Here is a 27764-nt window from a genome sequence, read left to right as displayed (position 1 = left end):
TCTCAGTTGGGAGTTTCGATAAGCATTATTTATTTATTTATTTATTTATTTATTTATTTATTTATTTATTTATTTATTTATTTATTTATTTATTTATTTATTTATTTATTTATTTATTTATTTATTTATTTATTCATTCATTTATTCATTTATTTGTCAGTTTATTTAAAATATGCTAAATGCACTTCAATAAACAAGACCAGTAGAAGAATCTTTTTAATAATTTATGGGCAATATTCTTCATAACGTGATGAAACACAGATAAAGTTTGCTTTGTATTTATTAAAAGTGTTTTAGAATGTGTGATCGTGATTATTTGTTTCACAACTTATTTTACTGACATATGGGAACCTTTCCCATACATTGTTTCTATTCGGATTGATAAAGCAACCGGCATTTGGTGTCCCTCAATATAAGTCCTCACTTCCGCTTTACGTGCATGCTGTAACAGCTGACGCGGTGCACGCCTGTTTCTGTTGTTTGCAGCTCTGCACATTCTCCCAGAAAATAACTCGTCATGACTAAAGACGGCGTTCAGGGGTAAGAAATGTGTTTTAGGTTAATCATATTTAAGTCTTGTTTGAATCCTGACTTTAAAGTCGCTTCGAGAAGGTTAAACTAGAGTTAGCATTAGCTGGGTGCCATTGCCTTCATACACATTGGATTGCATCATCTGTCAGTGGAAAAAAAACAAAAATATTCCCACGATGTCTCCAGATGTCATTGCATAATATATTCATATGCTGATTAATCTAAATTAGATGTTTAAGTAACTTGTGATTACAGGGTTCACGAATTCAGATATTGTCATACTTGGTTGACAAGCAACTATTGGATACAAACTTTGATATTGTCTGTCTTGGTTGAGGACTATGAGCCAAAAACATTGTTATTGCATGCAGCACTTAACCACATTATTTGCAGATGCAAGGGATTATTGTTATGTTTAGTCATCTGTGTCCAAGAATGTATCTATTTTCAAACAACATATCCTTGTCTTACTTTTAAACATATGTACAAGCAGCATACACCACCCACGTATTCTGTTTTTTGAATAAACGCTTCGAACCCTGATTTAAAATCCACCAAATAAAAGCTAACAAACCGGCCTCGATTCTCCATTTATGTTGGCACTGAATGATACATTGCTGACAAAATTGGGCCCAGGAAAAACAGTCTGCAAATGTCGAAGGTATTATCAGCAAATATGTGTTTAGATGATTTAAAAACAGTTTGCAGAGTTCTGTTTTCAAAGCTGCTCTGCAAAGTACTACCTGTTAGTACATGATAATCAACATTCCTCGGCTGTTCTCTGTTACTTTACAACGCTCGGCTCATTTGCCATGTAGTTAGTTAGAGTAGTGGGTGCTTTTGCTAAATAGGGTTCAAGTTAAAATTCCTAGTTTGTTGCTTCTGCTCAGGGTCAGAATCTTCACATTTTTTCTTGTATTTTGGTGTTCTTTGAATAATTTCATTCCACGCACCATTTGGTTGTATGAGCTCATTTAATGTTTTATCAATTTACTGTCCTCTTTATGGGATTGTTTTTTTCGCAACATCAGAGGACATGTTTGATAAACGTTATTGTGACCTGTATTCAGGGTGACCGAATGTAATGTTCTGATTGCGTAACAACCTTTTGCCATTTTTTTTTTTTTTATGCCTTGAGCTGATGCAAAGTTGGTGAATAGCTGCGCCACACACTAATTGCTGCTGTAAAAATGAAGTGGTTATTGCAGTTCATCCAAAGCAACAGGTTTGACAGACATTAACTCAAATTTACATGTGTTATTATTCCCCAACTCAGTTTTACCAACTCGTTAAAAGAGACATTTTCCTGTTCGTACATAAATCCTTACTTCACCTACCCCTTTGAATTTTTTTTTAGTATTGTATGAAATAATGCCAGTAAAAGTGATCTAATCAGAATAGTGTGCTTATGACGTAAATCTTGTTTGGAGGCAATTCCATTCATAAAAAAAAGATGGGTTGTGCGCTCCTTTTTTGGACCCATTATGAAAGGCAAGCGCTATTATGAATTCCGGTTATTTTTGAAGGCTTTATTGCTAAACATAGTCTGACTTTAGTCCTTTTTTTTTCCTGTGACAAAACAGCTCGCTTCCTTTAGGTCAGGACACCTGGACTGGGAAATCCAAACAGCAGTTATTCATGCACCTGCACTCTTAGTTAAAGTTAATGCAAAACTAATTTAAAGAAATGCAAAGGTCGGTGTTTTTATGAGATTATATGGTTTATTGCATCTTCAAAGTCAAAGTCAGCTTTATTGTCAATCTCTCCACGTCACAACACACAAAGAGACCGAAATTACGTTTTTCTCTATCCCACGGCGACGAGACACATAACACGATAGACATACAAGTACGCGACACAATATAAAACAAGAAGGCAAAAATTCAAACAATCAATAGTAAGAGTGATGAATAAATACTAAATAAACAGATAACACAATAAATAAGAGGAGCAAAACGGAGCCAGCAAGCATAGCGCAAAAGTAAAAAACATCATAAACAAAAAGGCACGAACAATAAATAATAAGAGTAATAATAAATAAACAGATAACACAACAAATAAGAGCCAGTGTGCATACAGACAGTAAAAGTACAGGACGCTACGCAGAACGGTTTGTAGCGATGTTCTAATAAAACACATCATTTTCACTTTCTGTACTACCAAGTGACAGTTGTGAATGAGACACCATTTGTCACTTTTGGGGATGTTTTTACTTCAGTTTTGTATGATTGACCAGAGTGGTGCCTCAAAAGTTGAATAAAGTGTTTGGTTGACTCTCAAAGAAAAATTGACCTTTCGTATGACAAATTGCTTGTTCCATAGTCCAAACTCCCAACGTCATAAAACCTTAAATTAAATGCTGAGTCTTTTTTTTTTCTAAAGTAACATTAATATAATTCTTTGTCTTGCTTTGGGGGAGACGCACCAATTTACCATCAACTAATCATATTCATGCTGATTGGTAATTTTGAGACAATTCATCAGTTAACCTCACACACAAAGCGAGTCAGCTCTACAGTATCGTCTTTGCGGATCCATTCAACGAAATCTTTGAATGAGCATCTTTCATCGCCGACTTCAGCTGCTTTTTTTGTACACAACAATGGAATTAAAGGTTACAAGCGGGACATGACAATGGCGGTGAACAACTTCCTCCGTCCTCCGGGACGAATAGAAGGTGGAAGTCGACTTGAGTGTTTATCTTGCGTATGTTTTCCTGTCTCAGGGCGCCGGCGGTGGCGGAGGAGGACCCTCAGGCCCCGTCAAAGAAAGCCCAGAAGAAACAGCAGAAGGAAGCAGAGAAAGCTGCAAAAAAGGCTGAGAAACAAGCCAAGCTGGTCAGTATTTTTTATTTTATTTTTTTCCCAAGTGTGTCTCACATCCTTTGCGTCCTCTCGCAGCTGGTAGGACTGTCGTGCCTTCTTGATGGGCATTGTGGTTCCAGCAAGGTTGTTATTCAGCCAGGGGAGGGAGTGTTAACGCTCACCATTGTCCAAGTATTCCTGCCATTTTCGACTTGTTTACGTCTGAGCGGCCCTAACAAAGTGTTTTCCTATAAGCTGAGACCTCAACACATTGGCTCCCTCCTCAACACGCAACACTCACATGTCAATCAAAAAGATTTTGTTGTTTTTTTGTCCAAGACCATGGCTTCCAACTGAAGCTTTCATTCATTATTTGTACTCAGATTTTGTTTTTGTGTGTTAGCTTATATTTGACCTTTCAATTGGCGACATGTTTGGAGTTTTACATATTGGCAGTACATTAGCCCAAACTGGTCTTCTATAATTAAACACAAGCTTTTTTGTGTTTCAGGCAGGTGATCAGAAAACCGAAGAGGAGGATGTAAGTTGACTGACTCACCTGTTGATTCACACTCTTGTGTAAACGCCCGCATTCACAGTTGGCAAGCCTACCTGTGTCGGTTATCCCAATCTATAGATAAGCGGCCGCTATCTGTTATCTCTCTTTTAATAATGGCTTGCGAAATGAAAGTGCAAGACTCTCATGGGTATTTGTTGTCTGAATTTTCAGGATTTTGCCAAGGACCGTTATGGTGTGATGGCAATGGTGCAATCCCAACAGAAAATGGGTTCGTTGGGCAGCTGTTTCTACTCCTCACTAAACATTCATGAGCTGGTATATCTGATCACGTTACCGCAGGTTTTCCATTTATTTCCGCTTCAAAATGGCTCACCTGCGTGCCGTGCCCGGGAAGTCCACAAGGATGGGGGAGAGGGTCGAAGGCTTTCAAGTGGGTTGAGTTCTCAGGCACAGTGGCAGCCCCACTTTTTTTTATGCTGCCTCTTTGTCTGCTGTGCTCCGATAATAAGGACGAAACATGCCTCTAAGTCGCACGCGTGTGAGGCCAATTTGTCAGAAATCCCTCAGAAGAAAGCAGTCAGGCGGCGTCTCACTTGGCACTGCTGTTATTTTCAAAATCGTATTATTTACTTGGCCACACACGCTCATGCATGCTTAGGCACAGTTTTTTTGTCTGGTGTCTTTGGAAAATATCGAAGGTCAGTTTGAGCGTGCGCCCCGTGGAGTGAAAATGGATTCCCAAAAGGCCTCTTTGAAGCAATTCAACTTGTGTTTGCAGAGAGAGTTTTGACGCTGGTCAAGGACCTCACTCCCAAAAGGGCCGATGAGTTGATCTGGTTGCGTGCCCGGGTCCACACCAGCAGGGCCAAAGGTGAGCTGTTTTTGTCCTGTTTCAAAACGCCACTTAGGTGGAATCCAGTCATCAGTCAATTTTTCGAAACGAGACGACGACCTTTTAGTCATTTCCTGTGAAGATAGCTTCCGGGGGTCAAGGGTCTCCTCTCAACGCTCATGTCCTCCATCGTTCTCGTCATTGTAAGCATGTCCGTGTGAACACAATAACATCCTGATTCAGTCGAGGATGACTGTTGCGGTGGGAGTATGACATGGCTGTTATCACAGGCAGCAAACATCAAAGTCCATGGGTGGTCCGGCCGCCTTCTTCCCCAGGAGCTCGCTCGCTCGCCCGCTGAATTGTTTGCTCTCCTTATAGTTGTGTGTTTGTTAGGAAGCTAGCAATCAGCCATTCTTCACTCACTACTCTTCAAAGAGTGTTCCTGTTCACAACTTTACCTGTAAGTGCGGACAAAGATTCAATTAGGGGCCGGGTTGCTCCTCAAGTCATACATCACCTTTTCGACCGGCCAAGTCGGCATTGTTTGGACAAACACGGCAGCTTTATAACGGCCATTCATCTTTGCATTCTGGCATCATCACTTGTTTTTGTCTTTAGGGAAGCAGTGTTTCTTGGTGCTGCGCCAACAGCAGTTCAACGTGCAGGCGCTGGTGGCGGTGGGAGATCGTGCCAGCAAGCAGATGGTCAAGTTTGCAGCAAAGTGAGTACGGAGACTGCGTTTCCTGTTAGGGAGGCGCTAAACAATGGTGGGAAAATCCTGGGCACTAATTGTCCGCCGATCCATTTTCACACATTCTGAGAGAGGCGTGGGCTGAGGAAATCAATCATTTTTCACTTGACCACAAAAGCTGCCTGTTAACAGGGTCGGTCGGATATGGCAGCTTTTTAATAGAGCGGTTCCTGTTGAGATGGCAGATACGCCGACGGAGTACTTCAAATGCTATGAGCCAAGCATCATTAGTCTTGTTAGCGGTTACCGAGTGTAGTCTGAGCATTTCTCTTATGCTTACATGAGGAACTCCTGAGCTACTTAAACACAAAGTTTTCAATATGTGCTGAACGGTTCTCGTGACTATTAATTGTCGAGTTTGTTTAATTGAAAAAAATCGAAGCAGCTTATTGCCACTGTCTCGATTGCACTGATGACATTAAGTATATTAAGTCAAGAGCACTGGTTGAGTTTGACATGAAAGATTTCGCCTCTGGCAGTTATGGCTCAAACGTGAAGCAATTCGCACATCTAAATCTCAAAAACAGCTGCGACAATCAGTCCTGTCGCTTTTTGTAAAAATTTGTTTTGATGACTGACAGCATAAGACTGGATTACAAGTAAATCCTGTCACTGGTGAGGGCAGTGATGATAATACTGGCAAATCATCATTTTGTAGATTGAATGTCATCCCACCCTCACTTTGCACAGTTTAATTAGATGATCATCGGGCTCCGCAAGCGCATCTCCATCCAGGCACGTATTGTGGTGAACGCTATCGAAAGGTGTCTGGAAAAAAAATAATAATCGGGCTATCTAATCTGAGCTATTTCCAATTTTCTGTCTTGTTTTAAATCAATGTTTACCTCATGTGCCCTGAATTATTATCAGTCTCCCAGCCCTTAAGCGGAAGTCATTAATGTGGGATTTATTTATCTAAGTCATCTACGAGGCGGCAAGGGGCTACGGGTAGCAGCTGTCGTGGGGCCAAAAGGGACTCGAGCACATCAACGTTCTGTCCCTCATTAATGTTATGGACCGAAGAGAAGTGATGGATTAAAACGCCCCACCCCTGAGACCCCCCTCTGTTCTTGAACTCAGTATTAGCAGAGTCACAGCAGTGGCTCATCATTAGTTTGGGCTTCAGAACCGGACGGTCACAGTTGGACATTATATAGTATGCTGTACACAAATATTTTCTAAAAGAAATAATGAACATAAAGATGGAAATTAATTTTGGATAGTATTGTTTGATTTTACTTCCCTATGCTGATTAATGATATTTTTGCCAATTGGAAACAGTGAAACAGTCTTTTGTTATGCTCAAACCTTTTATTTGTAATATATGCAGCTGCTTTAAAAAAAAGGTATCTAAATAAATCAATGGTCTCAGCCCTCACAATTACTAAAAAGTGCCAAACGCTCCATGGCACATTACGTGTCAAATGTAAGTTCCCCCCCCTTTAGTGGAAAAAAATATGCTATCACACAGCGATCCTCCCGCTCAGATTTGAACAGATTTCCTTCTTGGTGTACTATTACTTATTTGTTAAAGTGCAAGGTAAGGAGATTAAAAGAAGGTTAAAAAGTTTTTTTTTTTAAACTTTCTTTTAATCACCTTACCTTGTCTGGCACTTTAACGGACAGCGAAAGAATTTCATTGTGCAAAGAAAAAGTGCTTTCCTTTGTCCATATGACAATAAACGCTTTGAATCTTAATGTCCCACTTTCCCCGCACAACAGCATCAGCAAGGAAAGTATCGTGGACGTGGAGGCATCCGTGAGGAAAGTGGACCAGAAGATCGAGAGCTGTTCCCAGCAGGATGTGGAGCTTCACATTGAGAGGGTATCATTATTTTTCTACCACTGATGCACGTTGGTATAGTTTAATAGGCTATTTCTCAAAATGCCAAATCAGTAAGGTAGATCTAATTAAAGATCTAATCTGCTTTTTCCAGATTTTTGTCATCAGCCAGGCCGAGGCCCGTCTCCCCTTACAGTTGGATGATGCAGTTAGGCCCGAAGGAGAAGGGGATGAGGTGAGGATGACAGCTTTTAGCTTTTTGGTGACCCCGTTTTAGGGTACTATTTAAGTTTTAGGCATTCATCAGTGAGAGTGAGTTCATTTGATGCAGTGAAACCTTAATTTGTCTTAATCTGTTAAATAAGGATTATATTCCCTCCTTCACCCAGAATTTTGGATTTCAAAGAAAGTGTAGCCTTGCAGAGCACAGAGAATTCTAATTAGGGTGTTTTGTGCACTAATGCCGAATCATTACATTCGTTTACACATAGTCATGAATATCATTTGAAATTCTCTTTGTAAATTATACATGCTCGTTAGAATAATCATGCAGTTGTGTTCACTGTGTGTGCATTTTTGTGGTTGACAGTAGCATTCAAGATAGGAATGGTTCATGTGCGTTGTTTGGCATTGTGGTTTGTCTGATGCTGGTGGAAATTATGCAACAGCAGTTAAGTTTCCATCATGGTCCTAACTTGAGCTTTGCAAGCTTTACATTTGCAGAGACTTCTCAAACATCAGTTTATGCCGACATTCTGGGATGTGATTTGTGCCGGTCCTTTTTTTCCCTCCCTCTTTTCTTCAAATGCAGGATTGCTTACAATTTATAGTCCAAAGCGGATAAAAAGTCCTAACTCTCTTGGTTGCATTAAAAAAAAGGAATCAATCCATTTAGAATTAAATGCCATTTTTATCTACAGTCGAGTGAGGCTGAATCGGAATCTTATTCTTAACTATAAATGGTAATAAATCCAAACACATTACAACAAATCACTACTTCACAGTTGTCCATGATTTAATTTCTGTTCTAAAAATGAAATGCCTTGTGGTAGCCTAGGGCTTGTTTTTGTTTGGTCAACGTGTGCAGCTGCAACCACATCTCAGGTGGGATTTAAGATGCCCGTTTCAGGTTTAAAAGGCGCACATGTTGTCCTGGGAGACCGAGGCCTTAGTCAGCCCGCCCTACCGTCTCACCCTTTGCCCTGCTGTGCCGGGCTGTTGGGAGCAGGATGTGGCTACGCAAGCTATTAGCGCAAAGCCCAGCGGGTCCTCCGAGGAAGTCCGACATGCATGACCCTGAAAGCCGTGGTTCCTCCTGTGATGAAAAATTTACTCTTTCATTTGTGTTCTTTTGCTACCGTATTTCCATAGCACCAGGTGTCTTTTGTTTTATTGGGCTGCCAGGTGGAACAAAGCCGTTATCGCTCTCTTTGCTTTCCAAACTAAAAGGGGGGAGGAGGAAATCAAAGGTGGATGGCTTTTGTCTCCAGCTGATAGTATTTTCAAAAACCTTCATACATCTCTGGCGGCTGGTAAAATAAGAATAGATTCAGTTGAAAACTGTGTTTGATATTTAATCAAATAAAATGGCTTTAAAAAAAAAAAAATCTATATATATATATTTTTGTCTTCCTGCAGGAGGGCAGAGCCACTGTCAACCAGGACACCAGACTGGACAACCGAGTGATTGATCTTAGGGTAAGTTGTTGCCTGGAGAGATGAAGAGAGATTGCCTCGAGTCTTCTCCTATGAAGAGACATACTCCATCCAATCTTAATCACGACTCATGAGCCTGTTTTCATTTTTTCATAAAAAAACAACAACAAAATGCTGAGCTCGGCAAAAGATTGCAGGACACAAATGTTTTGTCTCCATCGACATGCGTAATGTCGGTGACCTTATTCAATCGGGATAGTAGCCCAGCTTTATTTATTTATGTATTTATTACATGCATTGCAAATCACTCAGATCTCCAATAGTTTGTGATTTAATGTGTTGATGCTATACATCTGTGTGGGAGGAATGTTGAACTTAGGTGAGCAACTGTAGATATGACCTGAAACGTTTTGATTTTTTTTTTTTTGCCTCCTACGCACACACACACACACACACACACACACACACACACACACACACACACACAATGCAGGATGGTGCTCACACCCTCCCTCATATCACAAGAACACCTGCTCCCGTAACACTCTGCACTTAAAGTCCATGGACACATCAGGGTCCAGTGAAGCTATAAAAGTGGTTCTCGCACTTGCGGGCAGACTCTCCAAAGGGAGACCATAAAACATTTGCTAAAGACTATCCCTTAAACACAATGTGCTTTCTTTTACAGCACAGTGGCAAAGGGTGACTTGATTTAATTTAGATTGTGCAAATTAGTTGGGAGCAAGCTGCTGTTGTGTTGTTGAGTCGACAAGTTTGTGATCATTTTTACAACCATTACATTAACGTTGTATATGTGTAAGAATACTCTCCAGCCTTCATATTAGTCTTTTAGCGAGCAATAAATTAAATCAATGATCTTGCATTTAGTCTAAATAGCTCAACTTAATCATCATAGCTAATCCATTACATTAATGCAGCACATCTAAGAGCTAAGAATCGGTTTATTCAGTTTGACGTAACGGCCAGACGTGCGACTAAAAAGAAGAAAGGGGTGTAAGCACCCAAACAAATGTTTTCCACGTTCTGAAACGTCTGTGGTAAATTACCACCGCAGCACAGACAGTCCCGTCTGGTTCAAGTATGTTTTGCGCAGCGCTGAACTCCGCTAAACGCAAGTTGTTTGCTGTGCGCAATGGTAACAACGTTGACAGTTTGACACCTACTCACTTGAGGTGTACTTGTGACAGGAAGAGCCTTTTTTTTTTCCACAGTCCAGGTCAGGACAGTTTTGAGTTGTTGTTTTGAGTTTAGAGAAGTGTTTTATGCTGATGTAAAGTGTTTGTCTGGATGTGATTGCTTATTTTCACGTATGCAGCTGTCACTTGATACAAGAAAGAAGAATAAAGTGACACTAAACCGCATAGGGGGGGGGAAAAAAAGATGGACTGAAAAGGCGAGGTCCTTTGGTCATGAGCCTGTTTAATACCTGGAATCGAAAGCCAGTAAAGTTGTTGATTGTGAATCATGAATTGTAGGGCGGTGTTTGGTTATGTTCTGACTGGCTTCTGTCAAACTGTCGCACTTTGGCGGATTTCGTGTTACTGGTATTACCGGTATTTTATTTCTTTTGTACCTGTGGTTTTACTCTGTACCTGAGTTTCACTTCAACCTCCCCTTCTTTTTTTTGTTTTTGTTGCATTAACTGATTTCATTGTGGCAATGTTTGCTTGTGTCTCTCAAAGACAACCACCAGCCAAGCCATCTTTCGTCTGCAGTCAGGAGTGTGCCAACTTTTCCGAGATACCCTCACTAAAAAGGGCTTTGTGGAGATTCAGACACCTAAAATCATATCAGGTACACACACACACTTTCATCTCCCGGGAAATCTGAGATAGGTTTCAACAGAAGTGCACTTTCTATATGACTAGCCACAGGTGAAACGCAAGTCATTGCTTTACTAAAACGTTAGTATGCTCATATGAGAATTCTTGATCACGAACTGGAGAGTCCGGGTTTTGTTACACAACACGTTGTACAAATTATGCAACACTTTCACTTCTTCCTTTCCGCAAGAGCCAATGAAAAAGGTTTTGGTTTAGCGCCTCGCAATTCAAACGTGGCGCTCTTGATTCGAGCGGCAACTGTAAATCCGCACGATGTGCTTTTTGCAAAAAACCACACCTTCCTGTTTGCTAACACCCGTGACACGTAATAACTGTTTGCGACATTAGGTGGGCCCTCGCCCTCCTCTTGGCATGCAAATATCAGACAAAAACAAAACATTGAAAAGAACATTTTTTTTTATTCTTACGCCAGCTGCCAGTGAGGGTGGAGCCAACGTCTTCACGGTGTCTTACTTTAAGACCAGCGCCTACCTGGCCCAGTCTCCCCAGCTGTACAAACAGATGTGCATCTGTGCTGACTTTGACAAGGTCTTCTGTGTGGGTCCAGGTAAAAAAAAAAAGTGTGATTAATTGCTTATTCTGTATCAGGGCAGATATTACACAACCAAAATGAAGCCTCGGTTTGTCTTTTTCTGTCGCCTCACAAGAGAAATAAAAGGACTTAAGGTCATTACTGCATCTAAGGCTTGAATACCCTTTACTGACGTTGCCTTAGTTACGGACGGTCCATTTGGGACCGACGCTCTGCCAGCGGACTTGTGCATCCAGCGAGGAACGATTTTTATGGAAACATAGCATAGGTCGAGGGCAAAGAGGATCAGATGTCGTGCTGGTTTTTGAGTTATTATTCAGAGATCGGATGGTTGCAGCTTTGTAGATTCTGGACTGTGGCGGTTGACAGACTTGTACGATTTGTGCCCAGCCCCCTCGATTGATTTGCAAACTCCATCGGTGGTCCAGTTAACAGAGTTCGCATCTGACCCCGAGGGGGACACGATGTCCTTTTGGAAAGATATTGTTGATGTCGCCGTGAAGGCAGGCGTTCATTGATGCAGCTTTTTAATAGCCTCACACTTACACGAAGTGCATGAATTATTAGTCGTCCTCTCGATGGCCGATAGCAATTAGCGGCTAATTATGTTTGGCAGCTAATTAGTATGTGATGGTCATAGTTGTGTCAGTCATCATAAAGGTACCTGTCAGTCATCAGCCATTCAGTAAACAAAGTCAGGACTCTATGTTGTGTTTCACAATCGTGTATGAACCGAATCCCGAATAAAAAAAAAAAGTAGCCGGCTTCTGATAATACTTTTGCTATGCAAGGCTAATTTCCAGTAGCTCATAATGTTTATGGCGTGAAGACTGATCTTAAAATCCGATTGGGATCGAGACCCTATTTTAATCGCTTCTTTTAGAGTATTTTAACACAAAGCAGCGTTAAGTTTTTAATGACTCCTTTAAACATTTGATGTCAATCTAAATGGTCATTCTTGTCAGTTTTCAGAGCGGAAGACTCCAACACCCATCGGCATCTCACTGAGTTTGTGGGTCTGGATATTGAAATGGCTTTCAATTACCATTACCATGAGGTCATTGACTCCATCACTGACACCATGGTCCAGATCTTTAAAGGCCTGAGAGACAAGTAAGCATTACTAATTCGTGTTCAGTTTTTGTTTGAAGTAAATCGAGGGCTCTGTCAAACATTGTGTTCAATGAATGGTTAGGAAATGAATGCAGCAATATTTTCTTTTTATGACATAAAATCAAACTTGACAAGCTCCTAGTATGAAGAAGTCAGTTATTGTATTTCCTGACAAAACTATTTCACCAGTTTAGATTATGGGCTGTCAAGCGTTTGTCAGCTTTGTGCAAAGCAGCTAAACGGCCAATGAGATGATGGTCCATGTTCCTTCAGTGCCCCCTCATGGTGGCATGGTGGTTAATTTCCTCAACTATGTCTGCTTCTTCAGGATGAATTGACGGAGAGGTGAACAATTATTTGGTTGCAGTAACTTTTGTCTTTTTATGTCAGCTTCCAGACGGAGATCCAGACTGTAAACAAACAGTTTCCTAGTGAGCCTTTCAAATTTCTGGAGCCCACTCTGAGACTTGAGTACAAGGAGGGGTTGGCCATGCTGCGTGAGGCCGGGGTGGAGATGGGTGACGAGGAAGACCTGAGGTCAGAAATGATCACATGTAGATGAAAGCCAAAATATCCTAACTAGAGAATCTGTACAAATATATTTTCATACGTTGGAATGAACAAGTTACTGATAAATTCTCGTTTTTGCAGCACGCCGAATGAAAAACTACTTGGCCGCCTTGTCAAGGAGAAGGTAGGTCCAAATGCGTTCAGTGTGTTTCAGTTTCTGTCATCTACCTACTTCCAACTGTTATCTTTTCTTTCCCCTCACCTTCCAGTATGATACCGATTTCTACGTTTTGGACAAGTACCCGCTGGCTGTGAGACCTTTCTATACCATGCCTGATCCCAACAACCCTGTAAGTGTCTCACAAACTCAAAACGCAGACATACGCCAGTGAGAAACGTCATAGCCGACATATTATGTTTTGAATTCCAGAAAAATTCCAACTCCTATGACATGTTCATGCGTGGGGAGGAAATTCTGTCCGGGGCTCAGAGAATCCATGATGCGCAGCTGCTGACCGAACGGGCCATGTATCACCAGATTGGTAAGACTCGGGCCCAGCGAGTAATTTACTTGATCAGTAGTCCTTTAGTATTAATCAAGCAATCTATCTATTTTCACAATAATTGGTAACTTCATTAAAAAAAACAAAAAAAAAAGTACAGTATTTTTTTTTATTTGAAATAACAATTCTACGCACGTCCCATCCCAATGCCTCAATCACAGCATGTGAGGCACTTTCGAAGTTTGTCTCCCTCTGCAGGGGACAAATAAAAAAATCCACAAAGAATTGAATGTTAATCACAGAAGCAGTGCTAATCACAGAAGCAGTGCTTTGTGAATGTGGGTGAAATATAGAAACGCGTGCCTTCTGTTCTATGTCACAGATCTGGAGAAGATCAAGGCGTACATTGATTCCTTCCGCTATGGCGCCCCCCCACATGGCGGTGGAGGCATTGGTAAGAAACACTGTTCTTATTTGAGATACAAAACAAAAGTTTTGATACTTTGATGCTCTCTAACAGTCATTATACATTACAGTTTTGTTCTGCATATGGTTTTGTTGTTATTTTTAAACCAATCTGCTGTCTGTTGCTATACCTTTTCCACCCCTATTTTATTGATCAAAAGATATTGATGTAACTTTACTGTCATCCCTTGTAGGCCTGGAGAGAGTCTGCATGTTGTACCTCGGGCTCCACAATGTGCGCCAGACCTCCATGTTCCCCCGTGACCCCAAACGCCTGACGCCTTGAAACTGTCAAAGGCGGACATCGTCATAACAGTGACGGGGAAACTACTAATTCACAATACTGATTTCGCGGGTTAGTGCCACTCTTAGACACTAACACGCTACTGGGATTTATTTCTACTAAGGCAGATTATTGGAGTCAGTGCAACAGTAGGAAACTTTATTGATTGTTGTGATGAGATGTCTTAACAACAAGCAACAGTTGAGCAACAGGAGGCGTGCACTCAAGTTAGGTTGATAAGATGCACTACCTGTAGTTACTGTCTCACTACCTCCAACTAACCATCATGGTCTCCTACAATATGTCTGTAACTAGATGGGTTTTTTTAAATCAAAAGAACAAACCATGGATCGTAAAAATAATTTCAAAACATAAAACAGCCTTTGTGTTCATTTGTTCAGCAAACATACTAAACGGTTCCTCCAACAAAATGTCAGCTGACCCTCTTAAATATATGACAAGAAAAATCCAAAGTGCTCAAGTGTTGGCGGCAAAACAGCAAGGACAACTTTAAGATGTTTTACATCTGACTATGGAACATATTTTACAATAGGTAGTTAACACAGGATAACGTTAGTCCAAACTCCCAAGGGACGCGTTGAGCTCTTCTGAAGCTCTCAGTCAGTGGCCGAACCACTGATTTGAAGGATGAAGAGGAAGATATGAACAATGTCAATGTAGAGTGACAGCGCTCCGTAAACGTACTCCTCCGGGCTTATCGCCAACTCCCGGTTTCCGATGAGAAGCTGCGTGTTGTATACTAAAAACTAACAGAAAACGAGAGAGTTTAGGCACCCTAAATAAAGCAATGTTGCCCTGAGAACATTACTTTTCACTTTTCGGGGACTTTAACAGTCCATAGAGGGAATTTTGAAGCTCACCAAGGTGTAAACGATTGCTCCAATGGCAGCATAGAGCATATGAAGCCAAGGCACCTGTTCAGTGACACAAATAAAGGCCTCGGAATGGTAAATTAGTCGCATGGATACACTTTCTTCTCCGAGAAACATGAGTAGACAGAATCCTTCATAAAAGAGGCCCTTACGTAGTGGAAGGCGAGCACGATGGATGTCACCATACCGAGGATGACGAGCAGAATGGCGGCAATGCAGAGAAATCCGCCGCAGGAAGTGAAGTCAACCTATGATGAGAAACATTTCGCATAAAAGTGAATGTCTGGAAGGTGCATTCAAATTCCTATTATAATGAGGCACCAATCTTTCGAATATAGCAAAGATGTGACGTTTTTTCATCTCCCTTGCATCAGACCGAAAGATGGATTCACATCTTCTCCCAAAAATCTTATTAATACTTAAAAGGAACACGGTTCACAGTTGTAATGCGAGACAAAGGCGTTCTTTTACACCGACAACAAAGACTTTGTGTGACAAGCCACAGGCTGCTGAGCCTCACACAGACACAGACATTCTTTTGACTTGCACCTACCTTGGTTTGAAAGCAGAAGACTGTGACAGTTACGCAAACTAAGGCCGTTATTCCCATGGCTAGTAAGACTGCTTTGGTTTCGTAATAGCTGGAAAAAAGATACATTGGGTGTTTAAAACAAAAAAAAAAACATCATGATGACCGTGTGGTGTGTGTAAAATAAAAGGGGGATAAACAAACCTTGAAATTGTTCCAGACATATAAGATAGGGCAACAGTCTGCAGAAGACAAATCATACAAATAGAAGTCACTGCTTTTTAAAATTTGACATGCTGCTTAAGGCTCTGCTAAATCAAACATGGCTTCTGATGTATAATCAAGTACTCACAAAAACTCCCAACAACACCAGATTCCATGGAAAGCGCCTCCTAGACACACATTGTAATCAATCCATGCATGCAACGAACTCATAATCGTAGCTTTTAAAGGTACCTTGGCTCTTTGCAGCATATGAGAATGCAGTAAACGATAAAGTAAACCACTCTAAAAAAAAGACAAAACATTCAAGTTGCATAAGAACAACTAAACTCCATCCAGTTGAATGGCTGCAATTACAATTTTTAACAAAATCATTTTGTAACTCACAAAGATGCCCAGTAGATTCCAGGATACCTGATAACAAACATCTTGACTGGCTCCCTGAAGATGTGCAAATAGAGAGATCACTCAGAAAGTAGACGAGACATCAGAGGTTTGATATTGTGTCCGCGCTTACACAAATGTAAAGACGGCCACAACTGAAAAGGTGACGGTGAGCTGAGCTGCTAAAATTAAATACACCTGCCAAACAAGCACACATTTTAGATCCAATAAGATGAAACGCATGATGAGCAGCCCTACCTTTCTGATAAAAGCGTGTCGAACAGATGTACTGTCCCACTGCGTGCTTAGAAAGCCCTCCATTTCTCCTGCAAATTAGGATGAGACAGCATGTATAGTGCGCACAAATAGGAGGTCATGCGTCACATTTGCTCCTGACTTGGGTTGGTTGCAGTTATGCTGGCAGACAGAGTGGGTATTGTGGTGGGCATCCCAGATGGAGAGAGGCCAGGCGCTGCCCACATGCCGGCCTGGCTCCAGTAGCCGGGAGGGCCGGGGTACATGCCAGGGCCAGGACTGTCGGATGGAGGCGGCGCGTCAGATGAACCATGCTGCAGCGGGGTGGGCTCGTACTTTGGATCTTGCAATGCATCTTCATAGGCTGGAGGATTATCCACTTTAGATGTCATGGTTGCACCTTGTAAAGTAAGAGGATTTGGACATTTTACAGACGAGAGAATGGCTTGATTGCTCAGTTTTGAACCCTCGTTTCATATACAAGCTGATTCATTTATTAGTGGGGCTCGATTGTGCAATTATTGTGCTATCGAGAAAGGTATACAATGGTATTTAGATATTACATGATGGACTAGTTCACAGTGTACAAGATGAATAAAGCGTAATAAATTTGATGTTTCTTACTTGTTTCAGCGGCTCTGTCCCCTGTGCTCTGCACTTTCCTAAATGTGCACCTTGGTCCTCAGTGTCATAGGATATGTGTTTTGTAACTTACACTAGTCAACACTGTGTCATATGACGGATACTCCTGTTGCACATTCTAATCCTTTTTAAAGAAAAAAAAATGAGGTAATGTTTTACTGCCAAATTATAAGTTAAATTCTCTTATTGTAATATTTATCTAATAATAATAATAATTATTATTATTTGTTAACAAAATGGCCCTGACATTCTCTAAGGATCAGACCATTGGACCGCTAGCAGATATGAATTGTTTTTTCTGTGCTGAATCATTTTAATAATGTTAATTTTGTTACTGTATCAGCCATAGCACAATAACTTTTATTTGATCTAATTTTGATGGGTGTGAGGAACAAAACGCAAGGAAATTAGACACTTAACTCATCAACCCCTATTTTTTTTTTAAATTTGGACTATTGTCTTTTATTGCGTTTATTAGCATTACTTATTAATAGTAAAAGACATTTTTAATTTTATTTTTACGTACGGCGCGTAGCTATGATGTCATCACGTTCTTCCTGGCTCAGACGTGATGGCGCTTCCTGACTGGGTTCTACCTATCACTGTCTCCGTATCGTTCGTCTCATTATGTCTATTTGTTCGCTTCAGACGCACCGCACAGCTACTTTGGAGGAAAATATTTAGCAAAATAATGGCTCGCACAGAGAAGCCATTATTCAGAATAGCGTAAGTTTGTTCTCGCTTCCATTGCAACAATATACCGTAGTGTTGTGTGTTCGTTTGGTTGATTCGCTTTAGCGTAGCAACATCTAGCGTTAGCTCTGAGGTCATTTAACAACATTACATTCATGACTATCATTTAAAAAGCTTGTGAAGGACACTCTGTTAGTGTTGTATACATTTTAAAGTTTAGGCACCCAAATGTCAAACAGTATGCTTGTAACAATAACAATACTAATATTGTTAATGACAGATTATTATGAGGATCATAATGTCATTGTTTGTCCTTTGCATCTGCCTGGCTCTAATATATTTTCTCTTTCTTTATTTTATTTTTCTAAATCAGATACACATTGTACACCAAGACCCTTCTCGGGTACATGTTTTACAAGAGGCAGATGAGAAAAGCTCGGGAACGCTACCCAACTGGACACTCCACAGTTCTGCCAATGCAATTTACTGGTATGACATGGAATATCTAAATATTTCATTTAGGTTAAATCTATCAGCAGATTCAGGGGTTACTTTCTGTCTCTGGTCTTCCTGCATTGAGTTTGCATCTTCTCTATATGTTTGTATGGGGCTTCCCTAAAACATACATGATGGGCTCCAGCTCACCGTGACCCCTAAAGCAAATGAATGGCTAGATCTGTCTAGCAGTAAATGATTAAGTGTGTTGCCAGTGTACATTTTGTCCTTTGCTTTCCTACAGGTATGAAAATCATTCCCATCTCTGTTCTGTCAGACAACTACAGCTATCTCATTATTGACACCACCTCTAGCGTAGCGGCTGTTGTAGACCCGGCAGACCCTCAAACTGTTCAGGTAACCTGGTTTTGTACGGTGCTTTTTCCCCCTGATTATTTATATTTGTGTTGATCAATAACAGCTTTATCAACCTTTAAGGCTGTGCTCGAGGAGGAGGGCGTGACACTAGAAGCCATCCTCTGTACACACAAGCATTGGTGAGTTTTTTAATGTTATTTTTAATATCGCCCTGTATAAACAACAAATGTGGATAAAAAGCAGGTAGTGCAAATTTGAAAAGCACTATACAAAATAATCTACTGAATGATTCATTCAGATTTGCACTCAAAGTATAAATCCATGAAGTATACAGTGTAAACAGTCAAGCTTCATAGGTTAACTACCCGGTGAGCTTCTATATCATGTTTGACCCCATCTGCTTGCTCTCCACAAATCACCCAAAACAGGTTAAAAGGAATTGTCGAGTCGAATCACCACGTCCGGTTGCCACTGTCTGTGTTATCTACAGGGATCACAGCGGGGGAAACAAATTGCTGAAAAAGCGTCATAGCGCATGTCGAGTTTATGGAAATGCAGCCGATAACATTCCCGGCCTGACGCAGTAAGTTCCAGCTTGCTCATTTTAACACTCGTGAAGAGAGTGCATCGCAGTGAATCATCGTGGCCCGATGAACTGCACCGAAGCGCATGTTGTAACTGTGTTTGTTGAGAAGGTCGACAAATAATGTCATGTTTTTCTCCTATGAATAATTCTATCGCGTTCAGCTAATGGTATGCGCTTCACAGTTAACGTGCTGAATAATACATTTCTTTCTGCACCCTTATCCAAAGTGCTAGGTGTGTCATGTCGTCACCGGTGTTTGATTGTTTTTTTTTTGTTTTTTTTAGCCCTCTCTCACACAAGGACTCGGTAACAGTCGGTTGTTTGCACTTCAAGGCCCTCTTCACGCCAGGACACACAGTGGGCCACATGATCTACTTGCTGGATGGCCAGGTACCGGGTGCTCCAAAAAGTATTTTCTCTGGTGACCTGGTCTTTCTCTCAGGATGCGGTAAGTAGGGCCTAAAATAATTAATCAAATGATTTATATGCAAAAAGTTATTTGATTAATTGTTTCAGCCATAAATGTAGTATTGAAAAACAAAGAAATGTGATAGTGGCAAATTTAAGGGACTCTTAATTTTTGAGTTGCAACTGCTGTCCCTGTCTTCCTTTCTGCCACGGTTTACAAAAAAGAAGTGTAATAAAAAAACAAAACAAGCTACTTGTGTCAAGTGCACTTTTGTTGTTTGAAGGGAGGATGTTTGAGGGCAGCGCCACAACAATGTTGTCATCGCTCGACACTGTCGGCTCCTTAAGTGATGATACTCTTCTTTGGCCCGGTAGGAAGCTCTCACACACACGCACATAAACACGCTAACGTACGTCAATGTTAATGTGTTGTGGATGTGCATTGATGCAATTTGCACTCACGACAAAGCTGCAATTATCACACAATTAATGTCACTTTAAATGCAAAGTGTGCACTCAAGTGTTATTATGCTGGCAAGCTAATGCTTGTTTTTGTTGGGGCCACACGAATGCCTGCACACCGGTCACCCTCAGGTCACGAATATGCCACGGACAATCTGCTGTTCGCCACTGAGGTGGAGCCACGCAATGCAGCCATGGAAAACAAATATCAGTGGGTGCTGCAGCAGCGAGGCCTGAAGCGCTGCACGGTGAGAATCATACATCGGCGCTCTCGTCATGCTGCACAATGTTTTTCCAGATCCCGGAAGCGAAGCCTTATCACCTAGCAATGTGTCAGGCCTGGTTGTTGTCACATGCTCATTGCAGGATACAATATGCACGGAAGAGAAAAGAACATCGGCATGTGTTGCTAAATAAAAGTATTCATTCAAAATCCCCTCCTTGCTTTTTAGTGCCCTTCAACAATTGGAGAGGAGAAGGCGTACAATCCTTTCCTGCGCACTCACTGCACAGACCTCCATCTGGCGCTCGGAGTCCAGCAGATGGAGAACGAGGACTGGACTGAGTTTCGGGCTCGCATCCTGGAGGAGCTGCGTCGACGCAAAGACCAGCACAGCAGAAGATGACAATGAGAGCTGAAGCCCGACGATGGAACAGTCGACGTACGCCTTGTTATCTTGGTTGATACGGTCTAAAGATAAGCCAAGGCTGAGCTTTGCTTTAGAATGCAAGGTCGAGCCCAACCTTACATGTACTGTACGTCAACTTGGGTTTGTGTGGAAAAGTTTTATTGCACTCTATTGTTTCCTGGACAACTGTTGTTAGTGTGACGTCAAGAGTTTAAGTGAGATTTCATTAATGAAGCAATCACAAATGAGGAATGGTGAGTGAGCCTCAGCACTTCCCATATAATGTACATATAGTGTGAGCTACTTGAAATTTAATAGGCACTTGGAGCTATGACGTTTATATGGTACATGATGTTTTCCAATGCGAATGGACTTGATGTTTAAAGATGCAATTATAATTAAATGTGACTGACGTTTGCACTTGACCTGCATTGTCAAAAAGAATGCTTTCACGAAACAGCATAACATTTTGGAAAATAATCTTTATACATGTTTTGATTTATTGTATGTTTATCAGTTCATTGTACTGTGATACAAATCCCTCCGTATAATAGCACATGTATTCTTTCAGTTGACTGTTGGAGAGAGAAAATAGAATGCAGCTTGTGTGTTTGTGGGAAAGCTGGGGAAAGAACTAACCTGCAAGATATGAAAGCGCTTTAGATGCTAGTTTCTGTCTGGAAGTTTAAAACCAAAGCAGAATATCCCCTGGTGACTGTTGACTAAAATATTATTCGGGTTGTTTGATGCAGTTGCATATCTGATTTGCATATGTTTGAGTTCAGAACACAACCGCACGGGAAACACTTTGACTTTAGGTTATGTTTTAATGAGGAAATATTCAAGTAAACTTTTACCATTGAAACTGTTTGTTGCCTTTTGCGAGCTTTCTAGCCTGACAGCTGACTCTTTTTTTTTCCCACTTCTTCAGATCTACTCAACATAAACAACAAATAGGAGATATTTTGCAAAGATAAACTATCACACATGACTATCAAATGCTACAGGAACAAAATTGCGATATGATACTGTCGTCCAATTTAAACAATATTAGAATAAGCATTGCGGCAATACAATAATTGATACTTTTGGGCTGGAATAATGTTGGTGCAGATGAACACTAAATTAATGGAATTAGTGTGATCTAAAACAGACTTCTCCTGAGAAACGATTCAAAATGTATTTCTTATTTTACTTTTATTTTAATCTCGTTTTTTATTGCACTCCAATCCGTACTTCCATCCGGGTTTTACACTTCGAACTACGTCATCATTTGTATGCGGAAGTAGATATCCCAGGAGTAGCATCAGCGTGTATTTGTCACTGTTTTGGTGCAGAATCAAATCATATCTTGCTGATCAAAATGCTGAAAGCTGTTATTTTAATAGGAGGGCCTCAGAAAGGTGAGCGCATTGTCTTTTGCACACACTGCCTTTTCTTTTCCAGGCATTTAAATCGCTAGTGCTAAAACTCAATGCTACGTTGGTAAGGTTATATTTAGCTGACGTGGCGCAACGATAACATGCAAAATGTGTTTCTTTTGCAGGCACAAGGTTTAGACCACTGTCATTTGAAGTCCCCAAACCTTTATTCCCAGTAGCTGGTGTGCCTATGCTGCAACATCACATCGAAGCATGCGCCAAGGTGAGCATTGCCAAGTTTATGGCAGCATTCAAACTGTTAAAACTCTTGTCAGTATTCATCAACTTATTTTTGTGTGTCCCCCCCCCCCCCCCCCAAGTTACCAAATATGAAAGAGATCCTGCTCATTGGCTTTTACCAACCTAATGAAGAGCTGAGCAGATTTCTTTTGACTGCACAACAGGAGTTTAAAATTCCAATCAGGTAAAAAAGAAATTAAAATCACACCGTTGGTTTTGCACTTTGTGGAATGCTTGTACCTCGTCCTGCAGCTACACATCTCTTGCATACTAACCACAACTCCGATTTTCTTGTGCACCGCAGGTATTTGCAAGAATATGCAGCTCTGGGTACAGGAGGGGGCATCTATCACTTCAGAGATCAAATCATCGCTGGTGGCCCTCAGGCTTTCTTTGTCCTTAATGCTGATGTGTGCGCTGCCTTTCCTCTGACAGAGATGCTCAGCTTCCAGAAAGAACACGGAGAACCAAACAGCTTTGTTATACTCGGAACAACAGTGAGTTTTCCCTATTGGCACTTGTCTTGTTATGGAATTTTTTTTTTTTGTCCTCACTGCCATGTAATATTGTAGCGCTTTAAATCTTGTGATATTATTCCAAAAGATTTCACTTTTTCCACGCTGCCATTTCCCTTTCTCAGGCAAACAGAAAACAATCCCTGAATTATGGCTGTATAGTTGAAAATGAGGAAACAAATGAGGTATATAACCTCCCTGATTTATTTCCATACGTACTCATCCGCTTCAAATCATAACGGTCTTTCTGTATGCTCATTAGGTGTTGCATTATGTGGAAAAGCCCAGCACATTTGTGAGCGACATCATCAACTGTGGTATCTACCTCTTTAATCCGGAAATCTTCCAGCATATTGGAGCGGTCTTCCAGAAAAATCAACAAGATATGCTGCTGTGAGTTGGGGGAACCGCCTGGCAGGGATCTGTGTGTGTCTTCTTTTTTTGGGTGATTTTGGTTGTCCTCATTTGTCTTTCTTTCCCCTTCCTTCCCCCATTATGATTTGTGTTTGCCCACACAATCATCAGTTTTCCATATGATGGGTAAGTTGGTACATGTCAACTGCACGGCGTGGTGTTAGAGCACTCATAGTTTGGTGTGCGTTACTTAGCAACTATGGCTGAGTTTGCATAGGAGGCTTTGTGATTGTTGCCATGCTCTTCTTTCGCTATCTTTTTTAGAAACAAAGTTTAAGTGAGATACTGTTGCAAAGCTATCACAAGAACAGGCATAATTAAAATGTTCCACTACCTTTTTTTTTAGGCCTCTGAAAAGTTCACCAGATCAGAAATTTGGAATTGGTTTATCAATCTTGATAATGTTTTGGGCTTTTTTTCCCCAAGAAAATCCCTGAGGAAAAAATAAAATCCCTCCTGAGACAACATTAAAAAAAAAAAATGGCTCAGGTTTATGTTGGAGCGACACCTGAAAGTTAGGACTTGCTTACTGAAACAAAAAAAGAGCTGGTTGATTGTCACACTTTTCTCTGTTTTGTTTCCTTTTCCGCACTTTGTACTACTGCACTGTGAAGTTGGCAAATATTTGTGTGAGGAGATTCTGCACGTGGTCAAACGATTGGTTCTTGAACTTGATAAAGTAAACATTTGTTTTGGAAGTGACGTAGAGAAGAAAACACAGTTCCTTTTCTCAATCATCTTAAACAAATAATCATAATCAACTCTGTACTCTGGCTACACAACTGGGGGAAAAAACCCCAACTATTTTTTGGTGGGTTTACACTTTACAATTTTGTTTTGCGTGCTTAAATATTGTGCCGCAAGGTCTTAAAAGAGAAAACTCAAGCCATACTGCATACTTAACCAAGAATCCACCAAAATGAAAATTAGTACTGAATCAGCATATTTTCTGATCCTGGAACTTGGAAAGGAATGAAAGTGGATTCAGGGCAAAATCTCACAGGGCTGACTTTGCCTCGAACCATACCTCCCCTTTTTGGCAAATCTCCCATTATGGGTGGAATCCTTAAACATGTTCTTTTCATCAATATTTAACGTTCTGTTTCATCTCTTGGCTCTCACAATTCACTTTTAGAGAGATCCTGATTAGTATGGAGAGCCATCCACTTAAGGTTTTGATCAAATGTTGGCTCGGCTTTGGTTTGAACCCCCGAGCTGACAAGTGATGCGTTTAAACTCAAACTTGTGCTCGCGTTTGCTTCTGAGTGCTGCTTTGGAGAACGTTTGATGAATTTTCGTCTGGATTTTCAGCTTATCATCCGAGTGGCTCGTCACATATAGAGCGAAGAGCTCTATTAAAAAGATTATGCCATGGCACAATTTTCCTTTTTTTTCCCAAAAGGAGGAGACTTTTCAACCATCAGTTTGTTTTATTGGTTTAATCCAAAAACAGGTCTTGACCAGAAACAATTATGTCGGCACACAAAAATATTTCTATTGTCAAATCAGAGGCATAACGTCACATTTTTATGTCTGGCAGAGAGGAAACAAACAACGGCTGGCACAGAGCGGAAGCCATCAGGTTGGAGCAGGACATTTTCACCGCCCTCGCCGGACAGGGCAAAATCTACGTTTATAAAACACTTCGATTCTGGAGCCAGATAAAATCGGCAGGGTGAGTGAAAGACGTGAACGTCATTTTCTTCCAGTCTAGCTGATGAAATGTGTTTGATATGAATTCCCCCCCCCCCCTCCACAGGTCTGCAATTTATGCCAGTCGATTGTACCTCAACCAGTATCATAAAAGTCATCCGGAAAGGCTGGCCTCCAATAAAGTTGGAGGGCCGAAAATAAGCGGTACGGCAGCCTTATTGTCTTTCAACACGGCGGCGACCCGACCGCTTTAAAATGGCCTCTTTTGTTCTCTAGGTGATGTTTATATTCATCCCACCGCCAACATTGACCCCACTGCTGTGGTAAGCATCATTCAACATTGTTTTTATTCTGTGAAAGCACAAGAGAGATCTAAAGCAATATGTCATCGTGCAGTTGGGTCCTAATGTCACCATCGGTACTGGCGTTACCATTGGTGCTGGGGTCAGAGTTCGAGAATCCATTATCCTCCACGGTGCGACTCTACAGGTAAGCCAAAACACTACGCAAATGACAAATCTCTTCAGGCAGCTCTGTTATTGGCATTTTGCTTTCAAATGTGGTTTGCATGTGAAACTTTTCAGATGTGTGACTTGGACACACGCTCCAAAATAAAACTCTTATAACGCAAATCCCTGTTATGATTTTGCCTGCAAAATGGTTTAGCGTTCATTGATTTATGTTTGTATCTATATTTTCTCCTCTAGGACCATTGCTGCGTCCTCCACAGCGTTGTAGGATGGGATAGCACGATTGGAAAATGGGCACGGGTGGAAGGAACTCCCAGTGACCCCAACCCCAATGACCCCTACGCAAAAATTGACAGCGAGACCCTCTTCAGAGAAGGAAAACTCACACCGTCCATCACTATCCTCGGTAACATTTCCTTATATGCCATTTGGGCCGCGCATTGTTTCACTTGTCGTGATAGTTGCCACACGAATTTTTTATACTCGCCCGCAGGTTGTAATGTGTCCATTCCAAGAGAGGTGATAATCCTCAACGCGATTGTCCTGCCGCACAAAGACCTCAACCGCAGCTTCAAAAACCAAATTATTCTCTAGCTTCCTCCTTTCACCCTCGCGTTGTTATTCCCTCACCGGTGGGGATCACGCCGAAGGCACTGCTCTTGAGTTACTGTTTATAAGATGTCAGGAGGGAAGATATGGGACATTCATTAGGCTGTTTTGAAAGATAGATTTTTATGTGTTTGTCCTCAAGGCTTCACGCATCGTCAAAGAAAGAGCAATCACACATGTTGATTCACCTTGAAAAGTGCCGTCGGTGGAGGGGGGGGGGTCAAAGTTATTAACTTGACCAAACTGTTAATTTACCGCCAGAGCAAGAGTAATATATTTGCTTGATGTTAATATGATGTAAAAAGAGGTTTATGGACGAGCACATTATGTTTCTCCCGCAAGGACAAACTTGAGAGTCTAATGCAAGAACAGTAATTGTAAGTAAATAAAAATGACGAACTAGTGAGTGTTGGTAGAAAATTAGAGGGGAGCTTTTGCGCGGCGCTTTGATTAAAACCTTTTAGTGTGTTAAGTGTAAAACTGACTAGCAGCAAAAATAAATTAGAGACTTAATAATGAGATTGCAATCACGTAGTTTATTTTTTTTATGTGTGTGTGTGTGTGTGTGTGTGCGCGCATAGCAGGGGGCCCGCACTCCTTTCATAAAATCAACAACGCATCTGAGCATTTGCAATCACTGGAGGAACTCTGCATCCATCGGCGGATATGTCAGATTAACATTTACTTAATAAGCACTTGAAACCATCATGATCACTTCTGCACTTTAGTTTCAATTATTGCGGCATTTGGGGGACGTGAAAATTGGGATAGTGGAGCCGGAGTTAGTTTTACTTGCAAATGACTTGCTTTAATGCATCCGAAGGGGATTCTGTAAAATAGCATCACCATATTAAACTGATACAAGTTGTACAACGAGTGTTTCCTTTGAGTTTGTATGTCATGTGACTTACACATTCACTTTTAGTGCCACACAATGTCACTAATATTATTTTTCACTTAGTCCAAATGAAGTTGACCCACTTTTGATGCCCTCTATTTTTTTGTATGTTGTTTCCCCGCCTCGGTCACTAAATTAGTTTTTCTTCTTGGCAATGGAAATACTCGCAGTAATTTCAAGGAAGGACAACCTGCCAAAGACAATCATGTCAGTAAAATAATACGGACGTGGTGCATTTTAGAGCCTCGCAGGTGGAAATGTCTCTAAAGTGACCTTATGTGCTTTTTGTAGCAACTATCACTTTTCCATAGCAGTAGTTCTTATTAGGGTCATGAGAAGGGATCTATCCCAGCTGACTTTAGGCAAGTACACAAGATATTTAACAGTTTCAACTTTAAATTGACCTCAAACATTTAATCCAAATGTACCATTTCATCAGTCACCTGCTTTGACACAAATTCATCGTTATACCCGCTAAGATGTTTTTCCCTTGAATTAAAAGGCAAAAAAAAAAAAATGGTATCAATGTACAGTGTGCTGTGAATTTTTTTGTTTTCTCGTTCAGGCGCTAATGTTGTTTTTCGTCTTGACGATGGAAAGGCTCACAGTAATTGCAGGAAAGACTAACCTGTCAAACACAATCATGTCCGTAAAATAGTCGAGAAACATCACACTTAAGAACCTTGCAGGTGTAAGTGTCTCCACGGGCAATAGGTGAGGGCTCGGCTTCCTTCTATGATCCATTTATTGTGTAACTCGGCAGCGTGTATTCATATAATATCGATGAATAATCGATTATCATGCCATTCCCCGGCAAAAACACGGCAACCCCTCGGGATGTGCCGGCTACAAAGGTAACAATAATTAGACTCAAAAG

General features: G+C 41.0%; 4 protein-coding genes across 5 annotated transcripts; 3 read left to right on the top strand and 1 right to left on the bottom strand.

Annotated features, from left to right (window-relative positions):
* The first annotated feature begins 391 nt into the window (after positions 1-391).
* dars1 (aspartyl-tRNA synthetase 1) lies at positions 392-14528 on the top strand. Its single transcript, XM_061287198.1, has 18 exons — positions 392-540; positions 3257-3368; positions 3847-3876; positions 4066-4123; positions 4634-4726; positions 5309-5411; positions 7164-7266; positions 7379-7459; positions 8863-8922; positions 10584-10695; positions 11158-11292; positions 12243-12390; positions 12781-12927; positions 13042-13084; positions 13170-13250; positions 13331-13442; positions 13786-13857; positions 14063-14528. The coding sequence occupies exons 1-18, from the start codon at positions 518-520 to the stop codon at positions 14152-14154; spliced, it is 1605 nt and encodes a 534-aa protein (XP_061143182.1). The 5' UTR covers positions 392-517; the 3' UTR covers positions 14155-14528.
* LOC133159823 (protein lifeguard 3-like) lies at positions 14212-17134 on the bottom strand. Its single transcript, XM_061287200.1, has 12 exons — positions 17059-17134; positions 16577-16834; positions 16438-16505; positions 16313-16377; positions 16183-16236; positions 16030-16080; positions 15926-15965; positions 15778-15815; positions 15598-15685; positions 15197-15292; positions 15033-15086; positions 14212-14918 (listed from the first exon to the last, which is right to left on the bottom strand). The coding sequence occupies exons 2-12, from the start codon at positions 16824-16826 to the stop codon at positions 14769-14771; spliced, it is 954 nt and encodes a 317-aa protein (XP_061143184.1). The 5' UTR covers positions 16827-16834; positions 17059-17134; the 3' UTR covers positions 14212-14768.
* Positions 17135-17641: 507 nt separating this feature from the next.
* On the top strand, positions 17642-21535 carry pnkd (PNKD metallo-beta-lactamase domain containing). Its single transcript, XM_061287552.1, has 9 exons — positions 17642-17802; positions 18143-18258; positions 18509-18621; positions 18703-18761; positions 19073-19165; positions 19453-19616; positions 19861-19947; positions 20171-20286; positions 20491-21535. Exons 1-9 carry the CDS (start codon positions 17648-17650, stop codon positions 20662-20664), a joined length of 1077 nt encoding a protein of 358 aa, XP_061143536.1. The 5' UTR covers positions 17642-17647; the 3' UTR covers positions 20665-21535.
* A 375-nt stretch (positions 21536-21910) lies between these two features.
* On the top strand, positions 21911-26862 carry gmppaa (GDP-mannose pyrophosphorylase Aa). 2 transcript variants are annotated; one of them, XM_061287440.1, is made up of 13 exons: positions 21911-22070; positions 22214-22311; positions 22409-22512; positions 22633-22825; positions 22969-23028; positions 23106-23236; positions 23369-23383; positions 24798-24932; positions 25017-25114; positions 25187-25233; positions 25307-25399; positions 25618-25786; positions 25874-26862. In XM_061287440.1, exons 1-13 carry the CDS (start codon positions 22031-22033, stop codon positions 25972-25974), a joined length of 1284 nt encoding a protein of 427 aa, XP_061143424.1. In that variant the 5' UTR covers positions 21911-22030; the 3' UTR covers positions 25975-26862. The 2 variants fall into 2 exon arrangements, with proteins under 2 accessions (XP_061143424.1, XP_061143425.1); XM_061287441.1 differs by lacking the exon at positions 23369-23383.
* The last annotated feature ends 902 nt before the right edge of the window (positions 26863-27764 follow it).

Source organism: Syngnathus typhle, linkage group LG9 (genome assembly GCF_033458585.1).
Source record: "Syngnathus typhle isolate RoL2023-S1 ecotype Sweden linkage group LG9, RoL_Styp_1.0, whole genome shotgun sequence".
NCBI classification, from domain to species: domain Eukaryota; kingdom Metazoa; phylum Chordata; class Actinopteri; order Syngnathiformes; family Syngnathidae; genus Syngnathus; species Syngnathus typhle.
This window is presented reverse-complemented; position numbering and strand designations above follow the sequence as displayed.